The 27,380-nt window shown below is 39.0% G+C and overlaps 1 protein-coding gene across 1 annotated transcript; it reads right to left on the minus strand.

The window, feature by feature from the left end:
• On the minus strand, positions 1-26,095 carry TBX18 (T-box transcription factor 18). Its single transcript, XM_063098023.1, has 8 exons — positions 25,804-26,095; positions 24,399-24,603; positions 22,131-22,232; positions 18,957-19,128; positions 10,970-11,137; positions 7,724-7,788; positions 2,263-2,357; positions 1-725 (listed from the first exon to the last, which is right to left on the minus strand). The coding sequence occupies exons 1-8, from the start codon at positions 26,093-26,095 to the stop codon at positions 1-3; spliced, it is 1,824 nt and encodes a 607-aa protein (XP_062954093.1).
• Positions 26,096-27,380: the final 1,285 nt, after the last annotated feature.

The raw sequence follows: 27,380 nt of genomic DNA on the forward strand, positions 1-27,380 counted from the left end.
TCAGACCATATGTGCTGACACTTGAGATGATGACAGAGTTAAGCTTCCTAGGGTCCTAGAGTCAAAGAAACTCTGCTGCCCCCCACTGCTAAGCAGGTGCACTCCTTCCACAGGGGGCAACATCTGCCGATCGGTCATGGTCCCACTTGGTGAGGACCCCAAGAAACTTCCTTGGGAAGAAACAATTTTCTCAGGACTGGCAGCCAGTTTGGGGGATGTAGAGAAGTTATATCCATACAAGGCACAGGGACTGTGTAACCTGAAAGTGTTATAGGAACCCTGATGGGTCTGGTTAGTAGCAAAGGCGTTGCTGGAGGGTGAAGGCATGATATACTGGAGCTGAGGGGACATCCCAGAAATCTGCATGGACAAGTTGGTCTGTGGGCAGCTGAAGGTGTCCCCATCAGTGCCGCCCATGGACATGTTCACAGAGGTGCTGCCGCTCACGCCCACATAGGAGGGAGTCCTCGGTGGGGCGAAGGTTTCGCTGGTCTGGTTGGTGAGCCTGTTGTATGTCTCAGCCAAGGATGTGCTGTATCGGTTGAGGGTGAGGCCTGAACGGGCACAGGCAGAGTAGTCAGCCGGGGCCAGACTACACAGCTGACTGGTGTTGGGCCCCAGGTGGAAGGCAGGAGAAGAGCAAGAGGAGCCAGACAAAAGGTGAGGGTGGGTGGCAGGAACGCCATTCCCAGAACCTTGGAGTAAGGCGGAGGAACTTGCATTGCCTACAAAAGAAGTTGAAATGTAAAGAATGACTCCACAGCCATTTTTTCCTTTCAATTTTGCAAATATGAGCGGACATGGCTTGTTACAAATGGCAAAGAAGCTACAAAGATGAAAAGGAATGTATAACTGGATTCAGACTGAAATAATTTAAACATAGGTCCTTTCTATATTTTTAAGGCAAATACTCTCCAGGGAATGATGTACTTTTTATTGCAAAATATAATAGGACTCTATCACTTAGAATTCTCACATTTCCTCCCTCAATTAGCTTTCTCAAAGTTTTCTTATTTGCTGTAATAGATATTATAAATACTGAATTTACCAGCAATTTCATAAAATATAAATGTCATCCTGCTCTACATCTTGTTCCGTTAGTGTAACCATCACCTCTATTCTGCCCACCTTTTACCCTTTCTTTCAGCAAAGCATGTTCCAGATCAATACATTTTCTTGCAAGGAAAAAGAAATAACTCCAAGGAAAGAGCTAAACTGGTCCAAGGCTCACCCTGTCTCACCATACCTGCGGCTTCTCACTGAAAGCCTGTGTTCAATGAACATAGCATGCAGGTCTTGGCTATTGCAATAAGGCAATAATCTAGCACTTCAAAAATTTCATTTCCAATCGGAAAACAGGTAGTGAATCACATGCTGACACAAGAGCAGAGGTCTAGCAAATAAACAATCCTGTGAAACTCAGAGAGGGTGGCTAACCCTGCGTCTACTCAATAACAGTGATGGTGGCCTACTCCCCCTCTCTGGATTTGCTGGCAGATTGATGTTTGCAAAAGTGACAGAACTAAAGGGGAGAGGAGAATTCCAAAGGCTAGACAGGTTGTAAAACCTTTATTGCTCTAGCAACGGTATTTTACATAGCATCTCAAAATATTCTAAAAGCCCAATCCAACCAAATGATAGTTATCTAAAACCCAGCAAGTGAAATTCTCACTGGAAGCTGGGCAGGATCCTGGTAAAAGGCCTGACTACAGGAGTGAGCTGAGAGTCCTGCCTACTGAGCAGACCAGAGAGGAGGCACCACCCCTTTCCGTGTGGCTCCCCCCGAGGAGAAATGTGCCCTGGGCTTGTGGGAAATATCCACAGATGAGCCCAGGGAGGTCTGCCAAGTATGCCCGACCTTCTCATCATAAACCAACCAGGAGAGCTCCAGCCAGAGGCAATTCTGCTGAAGGAAAAGAAGCTGGAAAGAAAGGTAAGACAGTATCGGCTATTTCTTGTGAAGTGCACCTGGCACAAGAGCCCACCAGTCCACCTCTACTTTTAGTAAAAGATTTAAGGGGAGGTAAAGGTCATGAAATATATAAACAGTCTAAAACATCCAAGATTTAACCCATGACCACCACAGCCATTTTTCCTGGTCCATCCTCATACCATACAGAAAACAGATGGATTCTACAGTGAGAGGATGTTGGTGATGAGGGTGTCATTCTAAGTGTAAATAATAACTTGAGCATTTTTTACTGTCTGAGCTTCTAGGCAGTAACTGGCTGTGTATATGACTCTGGAGACTTTGTGAGTTACCTTGCTTGGGAATTCCAGGGATATCTTCAAAGGTGAGAGTCCGTAGTGAAGGTCGCCAGAATGCATACGACTCCACCAGGGCTTCCAAACCCATTCTAGACGGAAGGGTCAGGATGGGGGTGGACAAAAGAAGTCTAGTTAGGAGCACCTAGAGCTTTCACCAGTAGTAAGCATCTGGGAAAACAGCACCGGTATTGACAGTACCCCCCACACTGGCAGGTTAGGAGCTTGCCACAAGCAGAAAGAAATGTTTAGAGATGGGCTACCATCCTGTCACTTGGAGCAGGAGAGAATGGAAACCACCCAAGATGGCTGTTAATGTCCTAGGACAACTAAGTCAACCTGAGGGGATGAAAAGCTGTGCCCTTGGGCTAAGGTGAGGTGATTAGAGTCCATCCTGGCTGCTGTGAGTACAAGGCTCTGCTCTGATCTGGAATGCATTCTCTCTCCCTGTCACATTACTTCTGGAGAGGAAGGTGTTGTCACAAAAGCATGCCCCTGTAAAACCGCCTCTAAGAGGCATTTCTGCTCATGATTCAGCGCCACGGCAGCCAGCTCAGAGGAGCACTTATCCAGAGAAAACCTACTTCTCTCTCAAGAGCACAATCTCCACCACACCCTGTACAGCCAGGCTGGGCTCTCCCTCCAGCAACAGGAGGACCAGGAGGAGGCAGCCCTGGCCTCTCACCGCAGTGTGCGAGGGGATAGCCGGAAGGTGATACCACAAGGCTATCAGGAACATGAAGTTAGTATTAACATCTAACACCACAAATTAAAATCTGGACATACACATAATGAATGAATACTTAAAGAGACAGGATAAGTTGCTTATGGACTATTTACTAAAACAAGGGCAACTGCTCTAAATTCATATATAAATCACCTCCTACCCTGAGCGATTCATAGTTTTTCCCTGTTTATATGAGGTAACTAAGTCCTCTTGGTTCTGCGAATGAGGCCTTCCACTCAACTAGCCATTCTAAGAAAGCCACGCCTGAGACCTCAGCCCTTCCCTCAACCACCTCAGCCCTAAGCAGTTTGTCGTATAGATCACATTATGCTTTTCATGAAACCTATAGCTCTACTGTAGGAAATGCTTGCTTCCTGGGGTGTCAAATAATAGTCAGACATCTCTTGTGATTGTCAGATGTCTTTAGTAGCTTCAACTCAAGATGCTGCTTCCTCTGGATTCCCTGTACCCCCAAGTCATGAACCACCCCCAAAGAGTCATGCCACCCACAAAACATATTGAAAACTCTCTATCTCCAGCGGTGATTTGTGCAGATAAAACTCTCTCACATTACTTGTCCTTCTGTTCCAAGGTTTCACATACAGAATTTGCTTCCTTTAAGTGTTCAGGGTATGGTCTCCATTAATTCATGGATTTCTGTCCTCATTCTATGAAGACCATAATTACACCATCTCAGTGACAAGATGGGTGGTGTGTGTGCACGCACAGCTTGCATGCAGGAACACAGCCTCTCCTGAGTCCACACGTGGGCCTGACATCTCTTCACTGGCAGGCCCAGGGGGGTGCTGCCCTGGGAGCATGCCAAAGAGACATCCCCAGCCCCACACAGGTGTTGGTGGGCTGCCAAAGGAGAGCAGGGAACAGAGGGCACCTGAAGGAAGAACAGAATATGGCTTCCAGTATAGTCAATGTGCCACAGAGAGAGGATCACTTAGTGGTAAGGACATTAGATTGGGGTTAGGGGAACTGGGCTGGGGCTGCAACTCACTAAAACTTATTGTGTGGTCTTAAGTTGATTTCTTAACCTTAACCTCCCTGAACTTCAGTTTCTGAGTGAGGATTAGACTACAAAAGTTCTGAAACCCCTCCTAGCTCTAAAGTGGTTTCATTCTAAGTGATTTTTTTCAACTCAGACTTCTTATCTGTGGCCAAACAACAAGCCAAATCCAAGAACATGCTACTTAACAATATTTTCTGTACATTTAAGTATCGATTTCTGGGCAGTTTGGCAGGCCTGGCCAGTCCCCTGTGGGTTGTATTTAATACTGGACTAATGGGTGCTGGGTGCTGTTTAGCTGATTACCCTATATTTAGTTTATAACAATAACAAATTTTTATGACTTTCTAAAAATAAGATTTTTTTTAATGCAAAAGAATGTTAGAACACAGCTTTATATAAGATTGCTTTTTATTACCACATAGATGAGTTTTGGTAATGGTAGTTTTAAATATTGAAGATATCAATGTGGTTATAGAGCAGTCTTGACGGGAGTTTACTAAAATAATTAATGGGCATCTACTGGCCTGGGAAAATTATTAACTATAGCGATGTACATCACTGCATTCTTTGCTTTAGCAGTATAAACTTTTATTACACCTCAAATACAAATCCATAATCCAGATTCTTGGGGAGAAGTTATTGATCATCACAAATACATAAATCTAACCATTTAAAGACATACTCTGAAGGTGGCATATCTACAAGTGATCTGATCTGGAGCTATTGATATTTTTCCTGAGGCTGTTGTTTCACACTGCAAGTTCCAGAAAGGATTTCAGATTTTTTGCAGGAAACGGTTATAAAATATTTATTAGCTGAATCTGGACTTTTAAAAAAAGCCTTCATTTTCTTCAGTAATGGAGACTTTTCCCGTCTAGTTAAAGAAAAGATAAAAGGCACCTCCTGCAGGAATGTAGCCAAGGCGATAATTTATACAAGATGCCTCTGAACAATTTCCACATTTTATCACCACCCTAATTTATGCTATCAAATGGCCACGTTTATTTAGTAAAATGGTTATGTTTTTCCTGAAGTATTTAAAGAGAAGAAATTTTTGTACCTTCCTGAGTAAAAAATTTTATAGGGTCAAACCTAAGGCCTAACTGAAGAATGAAACTATTCTCAGCACATAAATTCTCTCTCACGTACCAAATGTCTTGCAGGAAAGCTTTTAAGGGCTGAAGCTACTGATTCCTATAAAATAGGCTGTGGAGCCATTAATACCCAGGAAAGGATAATTTTTAATGAAAGCAAATTGTTTTATAAAGTTTAAACAATCAGAAGTCTGTGTTTTTTTCTTGTCTTGCTCAATTTGCTTATTTCATAAAGGGGGAAAATAAAAATAGAATTTGTTTTAAAAAGCAAAAATAACAATACAACATAAGCGGGGGTAATAAAAAGAATATATTGAACTTTGTTTCATGAGCTTTCTTCTCTATTAATATATGAAAAAATATCACATGCCCTCACTATGCCCCCAAAACCACTGTGCCTCTACCAAGTCTTACACATAACTTAGGCTCATTTTTTCTAAAAGAAACTAATAAATAAGTTAGAAATGTTTAAAGCTGACAAATTCTCTCTTTTCTATGTAAGTGCATTTTGCATTTGTTAATGGAAAATGTTAAAATCAGATCTTTTACATGGGGAATACTGATTTATAGATATTTGGCATTCCAAAGTAAGCAGTGAAGAGCTTATCTATGATAAGCAAGATAAGTACTTTCTGTGAGAAAAAAAGTTAAAACTTTATTTCACTAGCAAGAAAGCTATAAATAGGCTCAACGTGCTTTACCTGTACTAAGATATTGTTTAAACACTTGGAGCAAAATAAAAATTTTAATTTCAACAAAATTTTAAGAGTGTTAAAACATAATCCATTAATTTCATTATTTTCTGTATATCCATTAAAACTTTAAAAGTTTTAGAGTCAGGGACAGATAATAGCAAGCACCATGGATGTCTTGCCTACATACTCCTGAAACAGCCAAAGAAGGAAAAATCCATATTGAACCCAGCACTTTGATGTCACCACACCAAACAACAGGCTTAGTAGTTTATGCCACCAATGCCACTGATTTTTTTTCACTGATAAAATTTAACCAAATATCTTGTCATTATGCAGACATACCTAGAATTTTTCCTGGAAATGGGTCATATGTATCTATCATCTCACTTCTTATAGGAGGTTCATTCACTATTATTATCTATCAAAAATATACTTGGAAAACATTTTTTAATTTATTGCTTCAAAAATGAACTGATGAAGTATAAGTAGTGTGACCCCCTCTGTCGTTAGCAGTAAGGTCTTTATGAGAGCAATCAATAACTTGGACATAGTTCCTGGTTGTATATTCTCCAAGTCTAAGGGTTGCCCCTCCTGGAGTTTCAGTGAGCTTTAATACACTCCTTTTCTACTTTAAAAAAAAAAAAAAATGAACTGAAAGTAACATAAGACTCTTAAATTGATAAATACTATTCTCCTATATCTAAAATCACAAAAAGATTCCATCAAAGCATTTGTCAAGGTAGAAAAGGAGTCACCCCAAAGGTTCCCTTTGAAATTCAGTGAGTGACTATCTGAGGTTACTAAATTATGGTTCAGTTTGCATTCAATTTTCAGAAACTCCTCTGAAAAGCAAGGTTAACCAGGAACTAATATAACAAAAGCCAAGCAATTTTTTTTCTCCACATTGAAACAGACATCTAAAAAGACATAAAATAATTTCAATACAGTGGACAACTTTTATGTATTAGGAATATCTGCAAACCTTCCTATGGAGTGAAGAATTTCAGACAGAAGCCCTGCCTTGTTGATTCACCTGCTCTAAGTTGAAGGCTACTGTACTCTCAGTACATTTTAGTTGCATCTCAGTCCTCACACTGCATGGTGTTTAAATGATGCCTCTTGCATATAAAGATAACATAAAGTCTCTGCCGGCAAGATGCTTTTAAAAACATTTCAGTCAAAGCATTATTCAGAAAAGTCACTTGGGGAATTTTAGTCTATTATTACTCTCTGTTACTACTAACAGTTATTTTAGAAAATGCTACACTGAACTGTATTCAAATCATATCAATACATTCAAAAACTCTTGGCAAACAGACTAGGTGATCTGCTTTTTGATAAAAGTTACAAAATGGAATTCATTATTGTAGCTCTCTCACTTAGTACAAACACTGTAAAACACAACACAGAAAAAATAAACAACTGTGTGGCTGTCAGCAGAGCCAAGACAAATTTGGAAACTAAAGAACATCAGCTCTTTGGCAATAGGGAGTAGTTTCATATTCCAGCTGGAAATCTTAGTTAACAAGGGACCCTATCATACTCCACAGACAGAATCAATAGTTGTGTCACTGCTAAGGAAATTCTAAACCAGAAGATATTTACTTGGAATATTGAGGCCCCTGAGCCTGTAAGGGCAGGCTTCTTCAAGGCCCCTTCAGAAACAACATGCAACATACACCAAGAGCTTGCATCTTCATCTCAGCATCACGTATGAAAATTCACCCCAGGGCAGGCCACACCATTACACTCCAAAAATAAGTTACCCCCGAGGCACAATAGTATTAACAAATTTAAATCCTCATCAGAAATGATTTCAATACCATGTCAGTAAATTTAACCATTTACTTTTTAATGGAAAACTCTCAATAAAAAATCAAATATATTTATCACAACCAGAATGTTCTTCACCAAGACCTACCTGTTACGCCCAGAGTCTCGGAAGCCTTTGGCAAATGGATTTCTATCTATCTTCAGGCGAGTAATCTGTAGAGTAGAAAAAAAATTACATCCAATTTTATATGCAATGCAGAACTATAAATGATTCAAAAATTAACTGTGAGAGGATTCTTTTGTGTTCCCCTCTCACATTCCCCAGGTATTTTAATAACCTATCAGTAAAGCTAAAAGAAAATTTTGGAAATCATCTATAACATTTACCTGCTATGAAAAAGACACTTCCCCACTCCTTTTCATTCTCCATAAATAGGTGAAAGTTTGTTTTGCTTTAAATGTTCCTGAAGAACTGAGATGCTGAATTGTCCGTTGATAACCTGCCCTATGTGTGACTATCCTCTCTGAACTTCTTCCCTTTAACTCTGTGACATGGTTTAATCCTGTTTCTCTTGAAATAGACCAATAAGATGGGGAAAAACTACTGCCTAACCTTCACCTAGCCATTTACATGCTTGAATGTTGTTAAGCTCCTAATCAGCCTTCTCTTCTTCGGAATTAGGTAATATACACATTCCTTTAATTTTCTGCCTCCCTATTTTTATTCATCTCTCCTTTAATCTTCTTTGTAACTCTCATCTGAGTTTTATTCTTTTTGTCTTTTATCTGTAGAGTCCTAACCTTGTCAGAGCACTATAGTAAATGTCTGTCCAGAAGAAACCACTACTTGAAGGTTCTAATGGTGTTAAGTCTTCTTATACATGTAGTAGGAATAAATGATGTCTTAATTTTATTTTTTTTATAAATTTTATTGTGTTATATTTAAGGTCTACAACACAATGTTATGGGATACACATAGATAGTAACATGGTTCCTACAGATGATGTTTTAATTTTAATTAGAGTTCTAATTTGCTGACTCATGATCAGCTTCTTGCCCACTAAGACCCCAAGATTTGGGGGGAGAAATTTTTACAAATGGTCTAATCATCTCTACTAAAATTTTTTTGTTGTTTTAGTTTCGCCATCTTGAACTAGACACTAATAAGTAACATCCCATCTGTTTCTTACCAAATCTCCACTTTGCCCAGAGGAATTTACAGCCTATTTTCTAAGAGGCACATCATGCTTTGCTTGCTAAATTCCTTATCTTAATGAAATCTACAAAGTAATTGAACATCTGATTTTACCATTGCAGCTAAGGATGAAAACTGTTGGATAACACTAGGGCAAAGAAAGGCATCTTCGGAAAGTCATCTGCAGTTCCCTATATTGCCTGTGCATGCTATCAGCCATCCTCTGATCACTGTGCAACACTTAAAACAGTGCTCCATGGGATGCTGTCTTAGTATGTGGATACAATTACATTATAAATGATATAATGAAAGGGTTTGCTAATTAATTCACTATGTCTGCCATCCTGTCACTGAAGGAATTCTTTACAGATTATTACAGCTCAATTCTCTATTCCTTTCAATAATGTTTAAATAGTATTAAATAATTTAAATGTTCATTTAAAATATCATTTTAAAATACAGAATAGATTTATATAATGTGTCATGTATAAACAGAAATAGATCACAACTATTATAATTATTTTATTTATATTTGATTTATATTTTTATTTATATTTGATAATTATAATTTAATTATCAAAGCAACTTATGCATAGCTATTATCCCAATTTTATGTTTCTGTTTAAACTAAGGCTTAAGTAACTTTCCTAAGATCATATAGTTACTGGCCAGGAGAAATGGGCTAGGACCCCAGGCTGTGGAGCCTATGCTGTTAACCACTAGTCTATTCTGCTTACCGATTTTCTGTAAGTTCTAAAAATAGTAGCTGTGAAATTAAAAAAGTGAACATGAATGCATTTTATCATCATCAGTTTTGCTTCTAATTTTTCCACCTTCTTAATCATCTTGTCAATGTTTGCTAATTGGTATTAGTCACCAACACACATGTGCCAAAAGCCCACTGCATCACACTTACTGTACCACAGAGGCCGGGAGAAAAAACACAGAGCACATTTAATTTGTGTACAGAAAGAGAGAAGGTGAACTGCGGTTAATAAAAGGGTACTAAATACCTCTGCTATCTTTTCCTTATGCATTAATTTTTCCCTAAAAACATCATTTTCTGCTCCTAATGTATTTTAAGAATAGCTTCTTAATTATCTCTAGACGTGCTAAAGGTTAAAGAGTGGCAATGTGCATGTGAGAGGACAGGAGAACTTCGGTTGTGGGACTGGTGTCTCCACCCAGTTGAGAGCTGTTGAGGCTCGCAGCCTTAAAGGAGAAAACATGGGATGGGATCCAAAGCTCCTAAGAAGCTTTACAACAACAGAAACCACAACAGAGAGATTATGAAGCCTTAAATTTTTAACTGAGATTTATATAAATGTAAAGAGAGGTGAAGACCTCAACCAATTCTGCTGACCACTGAAATAAAAAAAAAAAAATTCTACCACAGACCACATCAACCTCACTTACATAAATATTTCTTATGAAAACTGGCTAGAATCGCACATATTAAATATTTGCCTCCAATTCCATTCTCTACCTACGTGAAACATGTAGACAGAGACTTTAGGAAATATATATGTTTATCCATACAGAAAAGAAATATTTCATTTCTTAAATTATTTCTAACTTTATGAAATGATTATTCCACAATTATTAATCTCTCAGACTATAAGTGTGTACATCACCTTCTATCACAATTAAAGCATATCTTGAAAGAAAAAGCCATTCTTGCACACATATCAAAATAACTATATACGATAAATGCTTCTGAAATATTTCTCATAATTCATGGGCTGTAGTTTTAAAATAAAGTGAACTACCAAATCCCACGCTCTAAGATACAATTCACTTTTCATATTTTACATGTCTAGTTCCTAGGCAGTAAATAAGCTTTCTAATTTTAAATATCACATCATGATTCAATATCTCAAAATAGAAAGTAGACCTATACTGTAAGTCAGAAGACATGTTCTTATCTAAAGAAGTCCTCACTAGAGTTGCCTTAACTTGAGGAATCATGGAAAAATAATTGTTATTACTGTATGTGTATATACATATAGACATACATATATATGTACGTCTATACATATACATATATTCATACATAAACACACACACACACCTTGGGTGTCACAAATGGCAAATGCTTTATGATAATTCATAATTTTAGATACCGTGAAAACAATAGCTAGATTCCTATTTACACCTGAAATTGAAAATCTAAAAAGATACCAATTCTGAGAACAATACCTGCTGATTCTGATAAGCCGTGACAGTTGTGAAGACAGTTTCCGGAAAGCAGAATGCCTTTACTCCTTCCCCAGATGGAACAGCCTTGATGGGAGAAAGATCATCTCCACAGTCTTTACGGATGACATGCACTCGAGGTTGGTATTTGTGCATGGAATGAAGAATAATCTATATCAAGGAAAGAAAAACCAAATTTATCAGGACCAATCTTGACACCATGACTAAATATTTAATGTCTAAAATAAATCTCTGTTGGAAATTAATATTTCCAAAGATGCAGAAGTACCAATTTAATAAAACATATCAAATTGGAGAGGGAGGACTAGGAAGTTATTTGTAAAATGCACATAAAAATACAAAATAAAACTATTTTAGTGAAACTCTGTACAACCATGTGAACTTAATATCAAATTTTCTGTTGTTGAAAATACAGAAATACATTAATAAGCATTTTATTTATAATGAGCTGAATGGAACACAGAGTCCAAACCAATAAAACTAAAAATGAAATTGAAATGATTATTTAAATTGCCCCACACCAATCCCCTAAAAATAAGTGTCTGCATACAAGGTTTTTTTCAGAGCAAATTTTTCTTCCATCAGTGACTAAATTAGGTCCATTAAAGGGCAAAGAGAATCTGAAGGACACTCCAGCATCTGCTTTGTGTGTGGCTTGCAAAGTTTCTGATTTGTTGGGAGATCCCAGTGTCTGTATGTCCAACCCAACAAGACTTCCAAAACTCAGTCTCCAGCAAATGGAAAAGCTGACCCTCTCAGGCTTGGCTGGGGATCTGATAACATAGTCCAACTACTTTCTACCCAATGGTTCCACGTCTGAGAATTTTTCCTAAGGAAATATTCCAAATTCAGAAAAGCTTTTCATGTACAAAGATGTGCATCACATTGTTTATAACAGTGGAAAAACTATAAACCACTTACATGCCCAACATGAGTAGATTAGTTAGGTAAATGAAAATCCACACAATGGGACACAGTATTATTTGGCTGTTACTAATGCTGTTTAGGAAAATTTTAACCACATGATGAAATATTTCTTTTTAAATCTTAAATGATAAAACAGAACCCAAGTTGTTTATAAACATCACAACTACATAAAAATAGGGTTAAAAAGGCCTATACAAGGATGTGAACAGTGGTAACCTCTGGATGATGGTATTGTGGGTGAATTTTTTCTTCTTGTTTATCTGTTCTATGCTTTCAAAGTTGAGGGGATAGGGTAAAGAAATAGCTTCATCCAATGAAATTCTGTATTTGTTCCTAGTATTCCATATTCAGGTATTCATTAATGAGTTTTAGTTTACAAACCTATATCTTTCCTGAGTCGTAAGATTTGAATTCAGATTTTGGGGTGTTATGAATTTTCCTTGTGTTTTACAGGATGTGGGGAATCTAACAAGCCAAATTCAGAATCTTTGGTCAGCCCAAACACAAATAGTCCACAAATAATCCTACACGTGTGGAGTATGTCTGTTGCCACAAGAGGATACCTTTAGTCTCTGGTAGTAACCAGCACCGTGGTCAGGGTTTTTTGGTTGTTTTTTTTTTTTAACCCTAAAGTTTTTTTTCCCTCAGTGGAAGAAATGCCTGGGTAGAAAATCTAATGATCATACCAACCATACACACTTGTTGAGGAGGCAGCATGAACATGAGAAAGAAACAAGAGTGTACAACAGCCCTCACCACCAGCTGGGGATACACAAATCTGCAACCTACAGAAAATTCTCCTTCCAGGTCTAAGACAATGGTTGAATTTCAATGACCCATTAGGGGTTCATGAAATCAACTTAAAGGGTTGCAACCAGAAATTTTCTAAATAAATAAAATAAAGTAGAAAATAGGGTGAGCTGCTTACAGTAAGGATAAGAACTGTTTGGCAAAACATTTTCTGGTATCTGTATGTGTGTAGGTTATAACATAAAATTTGTATGTGTAGCTGTGAGTCAGGTAAATGGTTTGAAGAACACAGAAGCAAGATTTAATTCTAATAATTCTGATGATTAGCATATTTTAAACAGATTTTCAATGAATATGGAAAGGTTTTACTCTCATTTCCTCAGTATATTAAAATATACTCCTGAGTAAAATGTTCACTAATTCTCATTTAAAAAGATATCACTGAAATCTAAGTTTATATCCCTGGAAGCCCAGGTTGACAGGTCTCTTGCAGATATCTGGACACAGTAGGTGCTTTTTTTTTTTGTTTTCCCCAGAGCTATGTTGGAGAAGGAGAGAAGGCAAGGCAGTGTGGAGGGGGGGGGCCTGAGGTCTGCTCCCTGCCCTCCAACTACAGGTGCTCCTCTTCCCTGTCTGATGTGCAGGGTTCTGGGTGACATTACATTTAAGATATTTAAGTCTGAAAAAACTGACATTAATACCCCAATTTATAGATGAAGAAGCAAGAGACTTCTGAATCCTCAGGGCTGGCCTGGAGATTCAGTTCCTTGGCCCATGGCTCATCTTCCCAACACCACAGTTATATGTGTTCGTTATGAATTTATATCGTGTGTACAGGCATCATCACTGGGCCAGGCCCAACAAGGGAAACGCAAGATAGTTCTCAGCTTGTAGGGGCAATTAAGTAAGCCCCAACTGGTGTTTCATTCACTACCTGTCTCTGTGATATAACTGTCCCAGTCCTTCTTCCAAAGTATTTATTATTATAATAAGTTCTTACCTTAACATACTCTTTTAAATATGAACATAAAATAGCAAATGGCCAATTATATAATAATAATTGTTGGGCCGAGCCCGTGGCGCACTCGGGAGAGTGCGGCGCTGGGAGCGCAGCGACGCTCCCGCCACGGGTTCGGATCCTATATAGGAATGGCCAGTGCACTCACCAGCTGAGTGCCGGTCACGAAAAAGACAAAAAGGAAAAAAAAAAATGCTAGTGGTAAGCAAATAACAAGGAACAGAATAGTAGCATTTATAAACCCCCAGGGGGAGTTAGCATATCTATTAGAAACAAATTCCAGAGCAGAAGAAAAATTGAAGAAAAGCTACTTTACATTAAACAAACAAAAATAAGTGCATACCCAATTTCAGAAGATTGGAATGAAGGAAACAAAATTTATTTGGGTTTCTGTTTACTAGTCAATGAAAAGTAGTTTCTTGTTTTATGAAGACTATTCTCTCAAGCAGATTTCTCCATAGATTTATATATATTTTAATCATATTTATTTGTTTATATCCTTACTATATTTCAAAAAATGACCTCAGGTAGGGTACATTGGGGTAAGGTACAGAAATGGCTGATGTATGCCTATGTTTTTTACATTAGGAAGCAACTGCCAATACTAATCTGAAGATTATTCAAGCAAACTAATACATTTTAAATATTATCTATAGAAATTTAGGGCATTCCTGGAAATTTTTAGGAGGTCTGGAAATTTTTAGGAGGTGCTAAACAAGCCTCAGTTCTTTATAAGATAGCATTATTTGCTTTTTAATGAACTATCAAACTTATAATGATGAGTGGTCAATAACATTTTGCTTATTTAATAGACAAGTAGAACCAGGAGAACCGCTGGTATTATAAACAAGGAGACCACAATGATAATGTCCATCACCGAAACTCAGATAATTATATCTGATGTGCATGTTCTTTGTTCTCTGTTCTGTTTAGATGGAGAATTTTTTTTTTTTTTTTTTTTTTGGCCTTACCTATTAGTACGGTCACACGGACCTATATCTTTAAACACAGCATTCATTCCCACGTACGGGGTAATACATGTTTTCCACTTTAAAGACACTAGATTTGAGTCAAAAGAGGCATATTATTTATTTCTGATTTCATGAGTCAAAAGTGCCTGAGGTTGACAGACAGACAGCTGCGTTTAGTCTTACAGAACAGCTCAGTAGGGAAACACTCCCTGCTGACTGGAAATTTTCCAGATGACCTAAATTCTCATGTTGAAGAAAGTCAAGCAAAGGACCAAGGAGGAACAGATAACAAAAACCTGGCTCCCTGCAGTTTGGTGATACCAGGTACAGACTCACTTTAAATCACGAGTCTCCATAGCAAGGTAGCATTATTTCTGTTTTATGCCTGAGGCTGTTTATAAAGCCCTCCTTACAAATATGTACTTTCAAATTCATCAGCTCATTGGGTTCACTCAAAGTTCTCCAATTTCGGTATAACCCGTGAGAAAACCAAGCGTCAGAGAGTGGAAGTGACTTGCCCAGGAACACAAATGTGTCAAACCCTAAGCCACTGCTTCTACTAGGGACACCTTGGTAACCTCCCTGTAACATCTTGCTTCCCCACCTGATTCTCAAGGAAAAATGGAAAGAAAATGAAGGCATCTTTATCAGCAGCAGATCTGTCCTCAGCAGCCTAAATTCCCACGGGACCCTTCCCAGGTCCCCAACTATGGCTGCTTGGCCATGTTTCCTTCCAAAACACCCCAGGGCTGTGAGAAGGAATCCTGCTAAGGTTTAAGGTACACCATTACCTGCCAAGTGTCTTCTAATTTTTCAGAGAATGCTCACCTAAATGTTTTCCTTCAGACAGCAAATTCCAGGTGAATAGGGAAACATGCACGTGAATAGAAGGAATTACCCTACCCAAGCATACTAACCATCTGCACATGTCTAGTCTGAGGGCCAGTCTTGTTTTGTATAAAGCCAGCATAAAGCTGGATATGGATTCCCTGTGGAGCAGGTAGAGATTATGAAGCTTTCACAACATTCAAAGGTTAGTTGTGGAGTAGTGGGACATTTCCACTCTGGATTCTCACCAATATTCCTCTCTAAACAACGCCGGGTAGTTGGAAAGCTGAACAGTCACTTTGGGGAAAACCACAATGGCACAACATCTCATGTATCATATGGTCCTAGGTCCAGTCACAGCCCTGAGAGGATCTGATTCCTGCAATCACTTAGTGTTAAATAATAAAAGTCCCAGGCCCCAATGGAATTCTCAAGTCACTATGCTGCACACCTGTACATCTTTAGCAGAGTAAAACTGGAAACTGAGGGGACCAAAAAAGTAGGAAAGCAATTTAGAAACAGCTTTATTAGTTAGAGATTAGTGTTACTTCTAGTAATATTGATTTGATCAACATATCTCAATGTTGAACCCCAAAAATATGTATAATCAATTTTGATTCAATAAATTTTTTTTTAAAAAAAATCCAACAAAAAAAGAATTGGGGTGGGGGAGGGGGCAGTAGAAGGATTTACCCCTGTGCCTCAAACATATGCAGGCAGAGGAGTAAATCCCTAGAGTTCTCTGCATCAGGTAAGGGACTATTGAATTAGAAAATCCCACCATAACGGTACTACCCTCTTCTTAGACCCTGAATCACAATCAACGATAGAATTAGAAACAAATTCCTACCCTCTAATCTAGCCTCATTTGGGGTCATCAAACTGAGTAAACAAACACAACAGATATTTTCTTCACGAACACTTTCCAATCTCTCTTGGCTGGAATAAAGTGGCCTCTGTACTTCTATGAGATTGCAGGATGGTAATCGGTGCATACTTTCTCCTCTCCCTATCTAGGCCAGAAACTCACCAAAGGCAGAGACTATGGTTTTGTATCTTTTACCACATTTTACAAAGTCTTCAAAAATATGTTTTTAAAACGAATAATGGAAGAGAGCATTTTTCCTCCTATGTTCCCCTCGAGTATCAACTGATAGGTACATATATCTTTACCATTCGCAAAGGCAGTTTCCTTGCTTCCAAATTGCACAGGTACATCTCTCTCTTTCCCTGCTCCTCACACACATTAATTACCTCCATTTATTAAACTAGTACTTCCTGTCACAAACTTAAAAGAAAAATTTCACCAGTAGATGACACACTTCTCTAGATTTTCTCTAGATTCTGCCTGTTTCTGTTTTTGATTTTCCTAATAGTGGAATGTTATAATTATTTAGGTAGAAGCAACTGAATTTCAAATTGCATTTTTGTGCCTGCGTTTTAAGCAAATGCTGTGTAATAGTTGATATTATGTGTCATCTTGGCTAGGCCACAGTACCCAGATATTTGGTCAAACCCCACTCTAGATGTTGCTGTGAAGGTATTTTTTAGATGAGATTAACATTTAAATCAGTAATTTTTGAGTAAGACAAATTACTCTCCATATGTGGTGGGCCTCATCCAATCAGTAGAAGGCCTGAAGAGAAAACAGACTGGGGTCTCCAGAGGAAGAAGAAATTCTGATAGCAGACAACCTTCAGACTGGAGCTGCAATATCAGCTCCTCCCTGGGTCTCTAGCCTGCCAGCCGGCCCTGGCAGATTTTGGATTTGTCAGCCCCTCGCAATCATATGAATCAATTCCTTAAATCTCTTTTACATTCTCCCCCCCCCCACACACACATCCTATTTTCTAAAGAATGTTGTTTTTAAAAAAGTCTAGTAAAATTACAGTTAAAATCTATCTACAGGTAGATAAATTACTAGATTTACATCCAATATTAGATATGTTAGATATTAGATATAAAACCAGTAATTTGAACTGAAAGAATTAGAACTATAAAATGATTATATTCATGTAAATTATTAAAGTTTGTGCCTTATAACAGCACATAATTTTTAGACCCAATTACTTCTTTAACAGATATATTCTTAAACTATGAAATTCAGAGAAGTGTAGTATATTTAAGGTTTTGAAAACAAGTAACACTAAATGGCATTTAGTCTATAATTTGCTATCCCCCCAAAACAAGGCTGTCAACATTTCACACTCAGTTCTTTCAGTGAGACAGAAGAAACAAACCAGTGTTCTTTCACTGAAGTCAAGTGAAAAATAATTGTTACAACTTGACTGTGTTAAATTATAAAAATAAACATAAAGAAGAAAAAGAAGATAAACAAAATACATAATGCACTAAAATATAAGGCATGAAGTTGGATTGAGAAAAAAAAATCTACTATGTTACTTTTCTTTGTCCATTTTAAATCATAAAAGGCCTCAATCAATAAACAAAAGCAGTGGCAATGTGAGATTTTACTAGATGCATATTAAAAATCTAAATACTGCATTTTTACCACAATAAAATTTGTACTCAAATGTTTTCATTAAGGTCAATTGCTTAAGATATTGTTTAGCAATTTGCAAACCATATCCTGTCATCATTATATTACTAGCTTATGCCGGTCTGCATTTTGTTTTAAAATATTTACTCATAAATATCCTATCTTTAAGTCACACCTTTGGGAATTAACAAGTTGGTATTCTTTTTATGTATGATGTATTCAAAAGGCATCTCAATCCTGCCTTAATCAAAACCCTCCCAAATAATAGAAACCTAATAGAAATGCTAGCTTTCAACAGAAATGAGCATATATCCAGAGTCACTTACTTACTAAAACAATAATGTTGAAATCTTGCCTAGGAACAATACTGCATAACAATTAATAAGGTGTTAAAAATGGCTGTTATTGGAATAGCTGAACTTTGACATATATCATGTTTCAGCACTTTTAAGAATAAAAAGAATTATTGTTGCAACATGTTTTGACACATTAGATGTCATTACAAAACAACTGGGAGCTTGCAGATGGGAACACACAAACAGCACAAGCCTGGGCCATTATTGAGAAGCAGTGAGCCTCAACTGAGAAAAGAGCTGGGTAAAGGCAGAACACAATAAATCATTATCCCTGTTAACCCAACTCCCAAGTATTCATATTCAGAATATAATAATTAGCACCTTATGGGATTTCACACAAATTTTTCAACTAAAAATTCTCTGACTCCAGGCAGGTTCTTTCATTCCAATACAAATGCAGTATCTAGCTCTAACCTATTAACTGCTTCTTAAGATACTCTGGCAGTAGGGATAATATCTAGTGCAAATATAACCTCGATTTTGCACAGATTGTGCACATGCTAATCAACCAGGAAAGGAATACTATGGCCTTAGAAATGTCCATTTCCTTCAGTCAGGCACAGTACAGATATGTCTGTGCCATCCAATGGTGGTACATTTAGAGAGGCCATCTACTCACGTGGCCTTGGTCATCCAGTTCATTGTTGGTGAGCTTCAGCTTGTCGAAGCTTATCACTTGTCTCATCCAAGTCTCCCCCGAGGCAGGTGAGTCTGGATGAATGTACACCCGGGGTGGCACGGGGGAGTCAGCATTACCCGCCACCATCCATTTAGAGCTGTGGTAAACATACCTAGAAGGGAATGACAAGGCTTTCAGTATATGGATTGTTTCTTGGAATTTCCAACTCAGTTGAATCAGACTGTGCACAACCTTTTTAAGTCTAGAATAATCCTCTTTATAACCAAAATAAGATTTCAAACACTTTTCAGAAATCTTCTGAGGCAGCGGTGGGCTACCGACAACTAAGAGTAAGTGGTATGTTCAGGGCTTAGTGAAAAATATGCACACTCTCACTACCATAAATGCAAGTATCTTAACTCTTATGAATCACACTTATTCACATTACAGACATTCCATCTGTGTCCTGATATTGTCCATTTTTCATCTGGATATTCAATTGACATGAAGAAACTACTAAGTTGTCCAGCTCTCCTTTAAGTAAATCTCAAAAATTCTTGACAGTTATATCTTAAAGTGTCCCACTTCCTTTAAGATCACTTTCCATTTCAGGCTATGTATAGTCTGATGGGATAGAATTTTCAGGAACTTTTATTTTCATAAGATAAAAAAAGTTTTATCTATTATTATTTAGAATTATTTTTTCTAATAAATTGATAATGAATTCAGTTTTAATCTTAAAATTTTGTATAATCATAAAACGTTGGCCTTTATTCATCATCTATAATTTTTCTTTTTTGTTCTCTGTAAGAAAATTCTAATAGTTTTCAAAGCTGTTTATCAAAATATAAATCAAACTTCGGAAATGATGGCATATTTAATTAATTGCTTTTCTAATTAAGAGACAAAACATCCTCTTCTATATATGTCTTATATATTGATTTAGTAAGAATAATACATTTAAATAACAATGTTTCAAGTAATAAATAAGATCTTAATATTTAACCCTATATTCAAACGATCATTAATGTTAATTTTAAATAAACTAATTTAAAAACTAAAAATTAACGAATCAATGAAGAAAAGAGTGGAAAATAAAATTATATACTTGGATGTTTTCCTTCCATTTGTATGTTAAAATATGGCATATGTTTAAAGCAATAATTTGCAAATAATCTCAAAAACTCTACTTGTGTAGTATACAAATTTCTTTTTAAAAGAGCATGAAATATTTTCATAACATCTCTGGTAAAGCTCTTTGTTTCAACTAGGGTCCCATTTTTCATTATCTTTGGACCTTAATATGCCTTCTATTCATTAATTCCTTTTCTTGGGAAAAATATATAATCACAAAATTAAGAAAACTTTTTAAAAACCTTCCTTTAATCGGCATACTGTAATCTCAATAAGTAAGTTCCTAACTTTGGAACTTATTTTGTGAATACTAATTTTACATTCTAATAAGTGATAATCATTTTTAACTTGACCAAATACCACTCGTTGACATCAGAAAATAAGACAAAATTTTTTTCTAATACCACTTTAAAAGTAGGAAAATAAAATGGAAATTTTAGAAATTCAAGAAAAAACCATATTGTGGTTCTGAATTGAGTTACTACTAAAATAAGTAAGATAATATACTCTATCAAAACCTTGAAAAAGTATGCATATCGAATAGTTCAAAACTCCACATCCACTAAGAGAATAAATGCTACATGTTACACATTCTTTGTAAAACATTCTAAATACAATACTAAAAACAAATTTCTTCTTGGGAAGCAATGTAAGTGAAGAGAAATTTATGTTTTACAATATGATTTTTAAAAATCTGGCATCTTAATACTAATATATGAAATTTCCTTGCTTTCTCTTAGAGTAAATTAGAATCAGTTAAATAAAATAAACTACCCAAAATATATGGAAAAGATTTGGAGAAATGGGAGACAAAATTAGGGGAGAAAGGAATTATTTCTGAGCTCAAAAAACCCAAATTAGAATATGAATTTTAAACCAAGTATATTTAAAGAATGAACTTTAATGCTTCCTAGCTCCTGTCAAGCAGTAGATAATTTGAGCAAAACCTCCTAATGACTTATTTAATCAAAATAATTAACAGAACTTATACACAAAACACAAATAATAAAACTGTCCTTTTTATCAATTTTCGTAGTATTTCATCTACCTAATTAAAATCTATGTACTTTTGACACCATAAACCTGTTTCAAAAAAGCAAGTCCCTAAATTCTTAAGCGATGAAAGCCAAATCTGTTTAATTTTAAAACTTACTAAATGCTGTTTATTAAAGAAAAAAAAAAAAAAGAATCAAAGACAACCAAAATTTCAAATGACATCTTCCAAACACTTAACACTTCCTTTTTTAAATGTTAGCATTTTTAACTCTTCAGAAAAATAAAAAGCATTGTCACTGAAAATTGCTGATTTGCTTTCTTGCAGAAGAAAAAGAGCAAAGGTTGGCTTGAAAGTGAAGAACAAGAACATGTATCTTTTCAAAGTTTAGTTGATGTCTAGTTAATTATATTCCCTTTCAAAATCCAAATATTGGAAAGGCTTTTAAAAATCTATTATGCTAACTACCAACCAAAAACCAACAGGAAGGTAACAACTAATTACTAGTTTAGAGAGGTTTTAATATCATAATGAATTATGTATTTTATTTTTCTTACTTGTAGAAAACCTTAAATAATTTTCTCAAATTAAACGGAGAAAGCTTGCAAACATTTATGACTTTAAGAGTAACAAGATAAAGGGAATTTATGTGAAGATCCAAAAAATCATGAAAAAGATATAAAGTTTTATTAATATAATGTATAGATTATACATCTATAAACTTACATAACATTTTCTCTCAAAATTCTAACTGAAATGTGAATCTATATAAAACCACATTAAATTTAGCAACACTAAACTGGGAACTGTTAAAAGTCCTTGATACTTGAAGACACAGAAATGTATCTATTAAAAGCAGAAAATTAAGTTTCCACATTTGCTGCAAAAGAAGGCACCATGTGGGCTGCTGGAATTCATGGGCATTAGATTATGGATCTGGAAATTCTGGACTTCTGGAAACAAAGATCACAGTCACCACAGATGAAACAGGCACTAGCCTGCAAAATCCTAGCATTTTCTTATCATCCTGTATCCAATTACTGTACCTGTATCTTTTGTTGTCCACTGGCACAATATCCATGGCAATGTAATATTGCTGGTGAGGATCTAATCCCGAGATCTTCACTCTCATTGCTGGAAACATGCGCCTATTTATAAGGGCGGGGAGAAGGAGGGTTTGGGTTTTGGTTTTGCTTGTGATTAAGGATGGAGAATGAATAAGCAAAGAAACCTCTTGAATTTCTATTTTCAATATGGACAAATTCATATCATTTGTTTTGTAATATAATTTAAGGAGTCAGAAATAGGACATACCAAAACTGCGGTTTTAAACTGTGATTTGTTGTACCCTGTGTAGATGTGTTCCCTGTTTGGAGTAATGAAACTACAAAAAGCACTTTATTTTTTTAACAAAATCAAAAAGCATATTTATTTAATAATACAAGTTATAAAATGTATCAAATGATAGAAATAGAAAATTTCAATTTCTAAAAGTGATAAAATATATTATATGTGAAATTTTAAAAGGGTTATAAAAAAACCACAAGGAGCCAATGTGCCATGCTATAACCAAACAATATGTTCTTTATTGAGACAAGACTTCCTGTCTGCAGCATGGTAAAGGTGAAGTGCAAAAGTTGCTCTAAATTTGAAAGGTATAGTAAAACTTCTTTATTGAAAGCAGAAACTAAACACAATGTATATTTACCAAATCATTCCTTCCCCCACCATACCTCGAAAATGCTTTCTTTTTTAACCACATTTACTAAAAACTTTCCTAATTAAAATAAATGAAAATCCTCATTTCTCTTGGCTTCCCAGAGATGTATAACAAAGGAGATGCTAAAGTAAATGTACCTATCCTTTGAAAAGGGTATAGCAGCAAGGAATACAACAGCAAATTATTGTATATCAAAAATAAATAATAGCAGTTCTTTTTTTTTTTTTTCTTTTAACTTTCATCTAATGATTTATGTCTAGGATCCTTCCAGTTAATCTAATTTTTGCTAATTTAACCTTATAACACAAATTTTAGTACTGTTATTTACCAAATTTTGTTCCGTAACAATAATGCCATTAAAGACCACTTCCAGAGAAAAGAAAGTCCATTATTCCTAACAAGGCATGAGAACAGTTTAATAAGATGACTGTTTTAGTGTTAGTTCAGTGCACCTGTAAGATAAAGAGTAAAGGTCTTTAACTACATTATTTTATAAGACAACTGCTGCTTTGTGTTGTTGAAGACTGAATTTAGATCATTAATAAAATCTCTGTGAAAATGTAGAAGGTAGCATATGGATTCAATAAAATATGTTTTTGTAATTTCTAATAAGTTTGGATACTTTTATGCTATCCAGGTTTTTACCATGTGTACTCCCTGAAAGCGTTGTGTGTGCTTTTTAAAGTTCCTTTTAAGGAAGCATATTATCAAGAGATTTCACTGCACTAAATGAACTGAAAACTTTAAAATGCAAATATTTTTTTGTCTAATTCAAATTAATATAATCTGGCCGCAAATCCATTTATTTTACTAACAGATGAATGTGCAATTTCCACACTTTGAAAAACCGATATAACTTCCTACAAAACTGTTTTTTTAGTATTCCTCAGCAAATTTAGGCTAGTATGTTGGATTTATGAAAAAAAAATTAACGACATAACTGTGGATCTACAAACAGGACGATTTTTAAAAATCTGGGTGATTATTCTTGCAGCACTGTATGATTAAATATGCATCCATATCATGAGTAATTCCAGCGACTTTTCATCCTAGCCTAATATCAAAGTAGCACAACACGTCACGTCCTCACATCGCCAGGAAATCTTTTGATAAAGAACCATCCCGGAAGTTTCAAATCTGAAAAATCATAGTTTGCTAAAGAGTAAACTGCGTTTTGAAAACTGAAAATGGGAGGAAAAAGAAATCTGTTCCCTACCTAGTTCCAGAACTAATAGCTAGAACCTAAATAAATGCCTGGACTGACATAAATATGCCCTCGAATCTACAAATACCCTACATGGGGAACATCAGCCGCGACGGCTGCAGCGTCGTAGGCGACAGTGACTTTCTCGCCGGCATTCAGCAAGAGGGCGGCCGGGCCGTGTCCCTCGCCGACTGCACTCCGTGGTAGGTAGGCAAAGCCAGCTTCAAAAGTGAACCACGGTCCGGGACCTTGTCCTTTCATTCCGAAAATGCTAACCAGAGGCCCCTCCGCCACAGTGCAGGCCCTTCTCCTTCCTAACCAAGCGAGGGGTGGGGTGAGGCCGGGGGAAGGGGAGGGCATGGGGGGCGTCCGCGACAGCTCGCCCTTTACCTGCCCGCCTTGGTGATGATCATCTCTGTGCCGATCTCGTGAAAGCGCTTCCAGAGCTCGGCTCCCTGCAAATCCACCCGCGGGGCCTGCGGCGAGGGCAGCGGGGTTCCGGGCCGGGCTAGGGCGGGCGCGGGGGACCCCTTCGGGGAGCCTCCCGGAGAAGCCAGCGGGGAAGCGCTCGCCAGGAAGGCGTCCTCACAGCCACCTGGACGGCAAAGGGCAGAGAGGGGGAACCGGTCAGGACTCCAGAAGGGAAGCAGGCAGGGAAGACCGAGCCGCGAACTGGCGGCTAGAGAGAGAAAAAGGACTGGGAGAAAAGGGGAAGTCTGGTGCCACTGGTCCTTCTAAGGAATAGGCCCAGCCATAGACACCCGCTTCCTGCCTGCCGAAGGGCGCTCAGCGCTCGGGTGTGATCTGCCCGGCCCCCAAGCCCCGCGCCCGGGAGGGCCGCCCAGGCCGCGTCCACCCCACTCGCCGGGCCTCCGCGGGAACAAGGCCCCAAGAAGAGGTTTCGCGCCGCCGCCAGGGTCTGAAACGTGCGCCCGACGTAGTTTGAGACGCGTTCCCGAGTCCAGAGTCCCTAGTGCGGACCCCAACATAAGCTGCGCCCCGAAGCGCACTCAACGAACGCGCCCGGAGCCCCGGCCCCAGGTTCCAACGCCTGGGCTTCCCTTCGCGACAGGCGTCTGAGGCATCTTGCCTGGGGTCCCGCGGGAGGCATCTTCTAGAAAACTCTTTAGACCCCCACTCCTGCCAAACTCTCCGGCCGCCCTACGCTTCTAGGCAAGCAGAGAAGCGGCGAGAAGAGAGCGAAAAGCAAGCCCGTGGTGGCCGTCGGCCTTGGCAGGGGAATCGAGAGGGAAGGAAGGGGAACGGCTCAGCTACCCCCTGGGATACCACGTTTGCACATACGCCGCCCTCTTCCTGGTTTGTACAAACGGTTTAGGGCATTCGTTCCGGTTTTGGGGGGGTTATGCCGTCGCTTTCCTCCCGCCGTCGCCCGTCCCCCCACCCCTCTATGCTTTGAAAAGATAGGGGAAAAAAAAGAGCACCCATTGGCTGGAACCCCAAGGGAGGCAAAAGCGGAAAGCAAGGATCTGTACGGCCGGCGCCTCGGACGGCGTGGCTGAGAGCGCGGGTTGCCGAGGGGGCGGCTGCAGCCTGCGAGGCGAGGCTGGAAGCGGCGTTTTAACCGTCTGGAGGGTGACCAGGTTGCGCTGCGAGCCTCGCGCCTGACACCCACGGCCAATGCACTCGTGGCTGTGTTGCCTCGGCCACCTAGGGACACGGTGCGCAGGCACATCCACGGACCCGCAGAAGTTTAGGTTCGCGGCGACCGTGCGGGCCCGAGGAACCTGAGAGGGGACGCACCGGGTAGAAGTTAGGCGGGAAGGGGCCAACTCACCCGCAGCTCGGCGCTCCAGGTCTGCGCAGCTTCGGGCCGGTCCGGACGCCGCCCCAGCCGGCGGCGGGTGCGCAGCGCCTTCGTCTCCCTCGGAGGAGCCCTTTTCGCCGGCGCCGCTGCCTCGGCTGCAGCCTCCGTCGTCCGCGGCCCCGGCCGCTTCTTCCGCGCCCAGCTTTCGCCTCTTCTTCTGAAGCTGTTGCTGCTTCTCCGCGCCGATCAGCGCCTCCACGGAGAAGGCGTGCGCCTTGAGGCTTAGCATGCTGCACGGCGAGCCCCTCCGCTTCTCCGCCATCCCCGCCGCCCCGTGCCCGCCCGCCCCTCTCTCATATACACTCACGCGGGCACACGCACGCACTCGCTCTCCTTCCCCACCCCAAATTGAACAGCTTTCGGGGCCTCCCGCAGGCAGAGATCTGCCCCCTTTCCCCGCGGCGGGCAAAAACAGATTTGGCGTTTCCTCTTTCTCGCTTGTGTTGGGATCCGAGGAACCAGCGTCGCGCCCGCCAAGTTTCCTTCCCTCGGTCTCTCGCGCGCGCTCTCTCACTGATGCACTCCTTCCCTCCCACCCCCTCCACCTCCTGCTGCTCCAGGATCTGCCTCAACTGATGCGCCAGAGAGGACTAACATGGGTAAAAAACACTCTGTGGACACAAATTAGGAATTGTAATTGAAATTTGTTGCCTTGATCTGTCAGCACTTCCAAGTAGGAGAGCGGTGGGAAGAACTTGCTCATTAGTGTCAATAAAGTGGCAGAGGCGGAGCCCGGGGCCCTGTCAATCACCGAGACGACCGGCCAATCAGGAGGCAGTGACTCTGCGAAGCCCGCGCCCACTTCCTTACAAGGTCGCAAAAAACCGGGAGTGAAAAGCGCCGCCGTCTGGCTTGGATGTGCCATCCCTACGAGCGCTGAACCCTTTCGATCTCCCCGCTGCCCACAGCCCATTTGAGCCCCTCAGTCTCCAGCTTTCCTCACCAGGGCCTGGAAAGGCGGAGGCTCCTGGCTTTAAACCGAGACGATCACCGAGTTAGAATATCAAGAATCTTTCAAGGAAGCTTAAATTCCCTATCACTTAATGTTGCTACAACTCAGAAAATTTGGGGAGATGGGGAGAATTCACAACCACCAGGCCTGTCGTTTCTCATTTAAACATTCCTGCGTTTATTAGCACCCACCCTGCGCTGGCCATGGCACTAGGCTTAAGTCTTACCCCGCGGATTTTTCTTGGGGGAGACAGGTTTAAAAATACTTAAGTCCTTTACATTTAGGATCGTAAAATGTTACATTATCGCTCAGTTCCTCATATGAACTAGCCAGAAAAAGCACGCCCTTTTCGGAGCCTACCTTTTCTTTCAATGAGTGGTAGTTATTTTAAAACGTAGGTAATGGGATTTTCATTCTGTATGTCTTTAATATGGATTTTACTTTTAACCCCCTTAAAATTTCAAAAAGCGAAATAAGTTTTAAGATGCAGTAGAACTCTATATAGTATTTAAAGATTTCTGTGATGTAACGTAACTTCACATCTGTCTTGCTTTGACAGTTTACCACTTTTATCTCAGGCTTTTAAGTAGTCGAC

Source organism: Cynocephalus volans, chromosome 5 (genome assembly GCF_027409185.1).
Source record: "Cynocephalus volans isolate mCynVol1 chromosome 5, mCynVol1.pri, whole genome shotgun sequence".
Classification (NCBI taxonomy): Eukaryota; Metazoa; Chordata; class Mammalia; order Dermoptera; family Cynocephalidae; genus Cynocephalus; species Cynocephalus volans.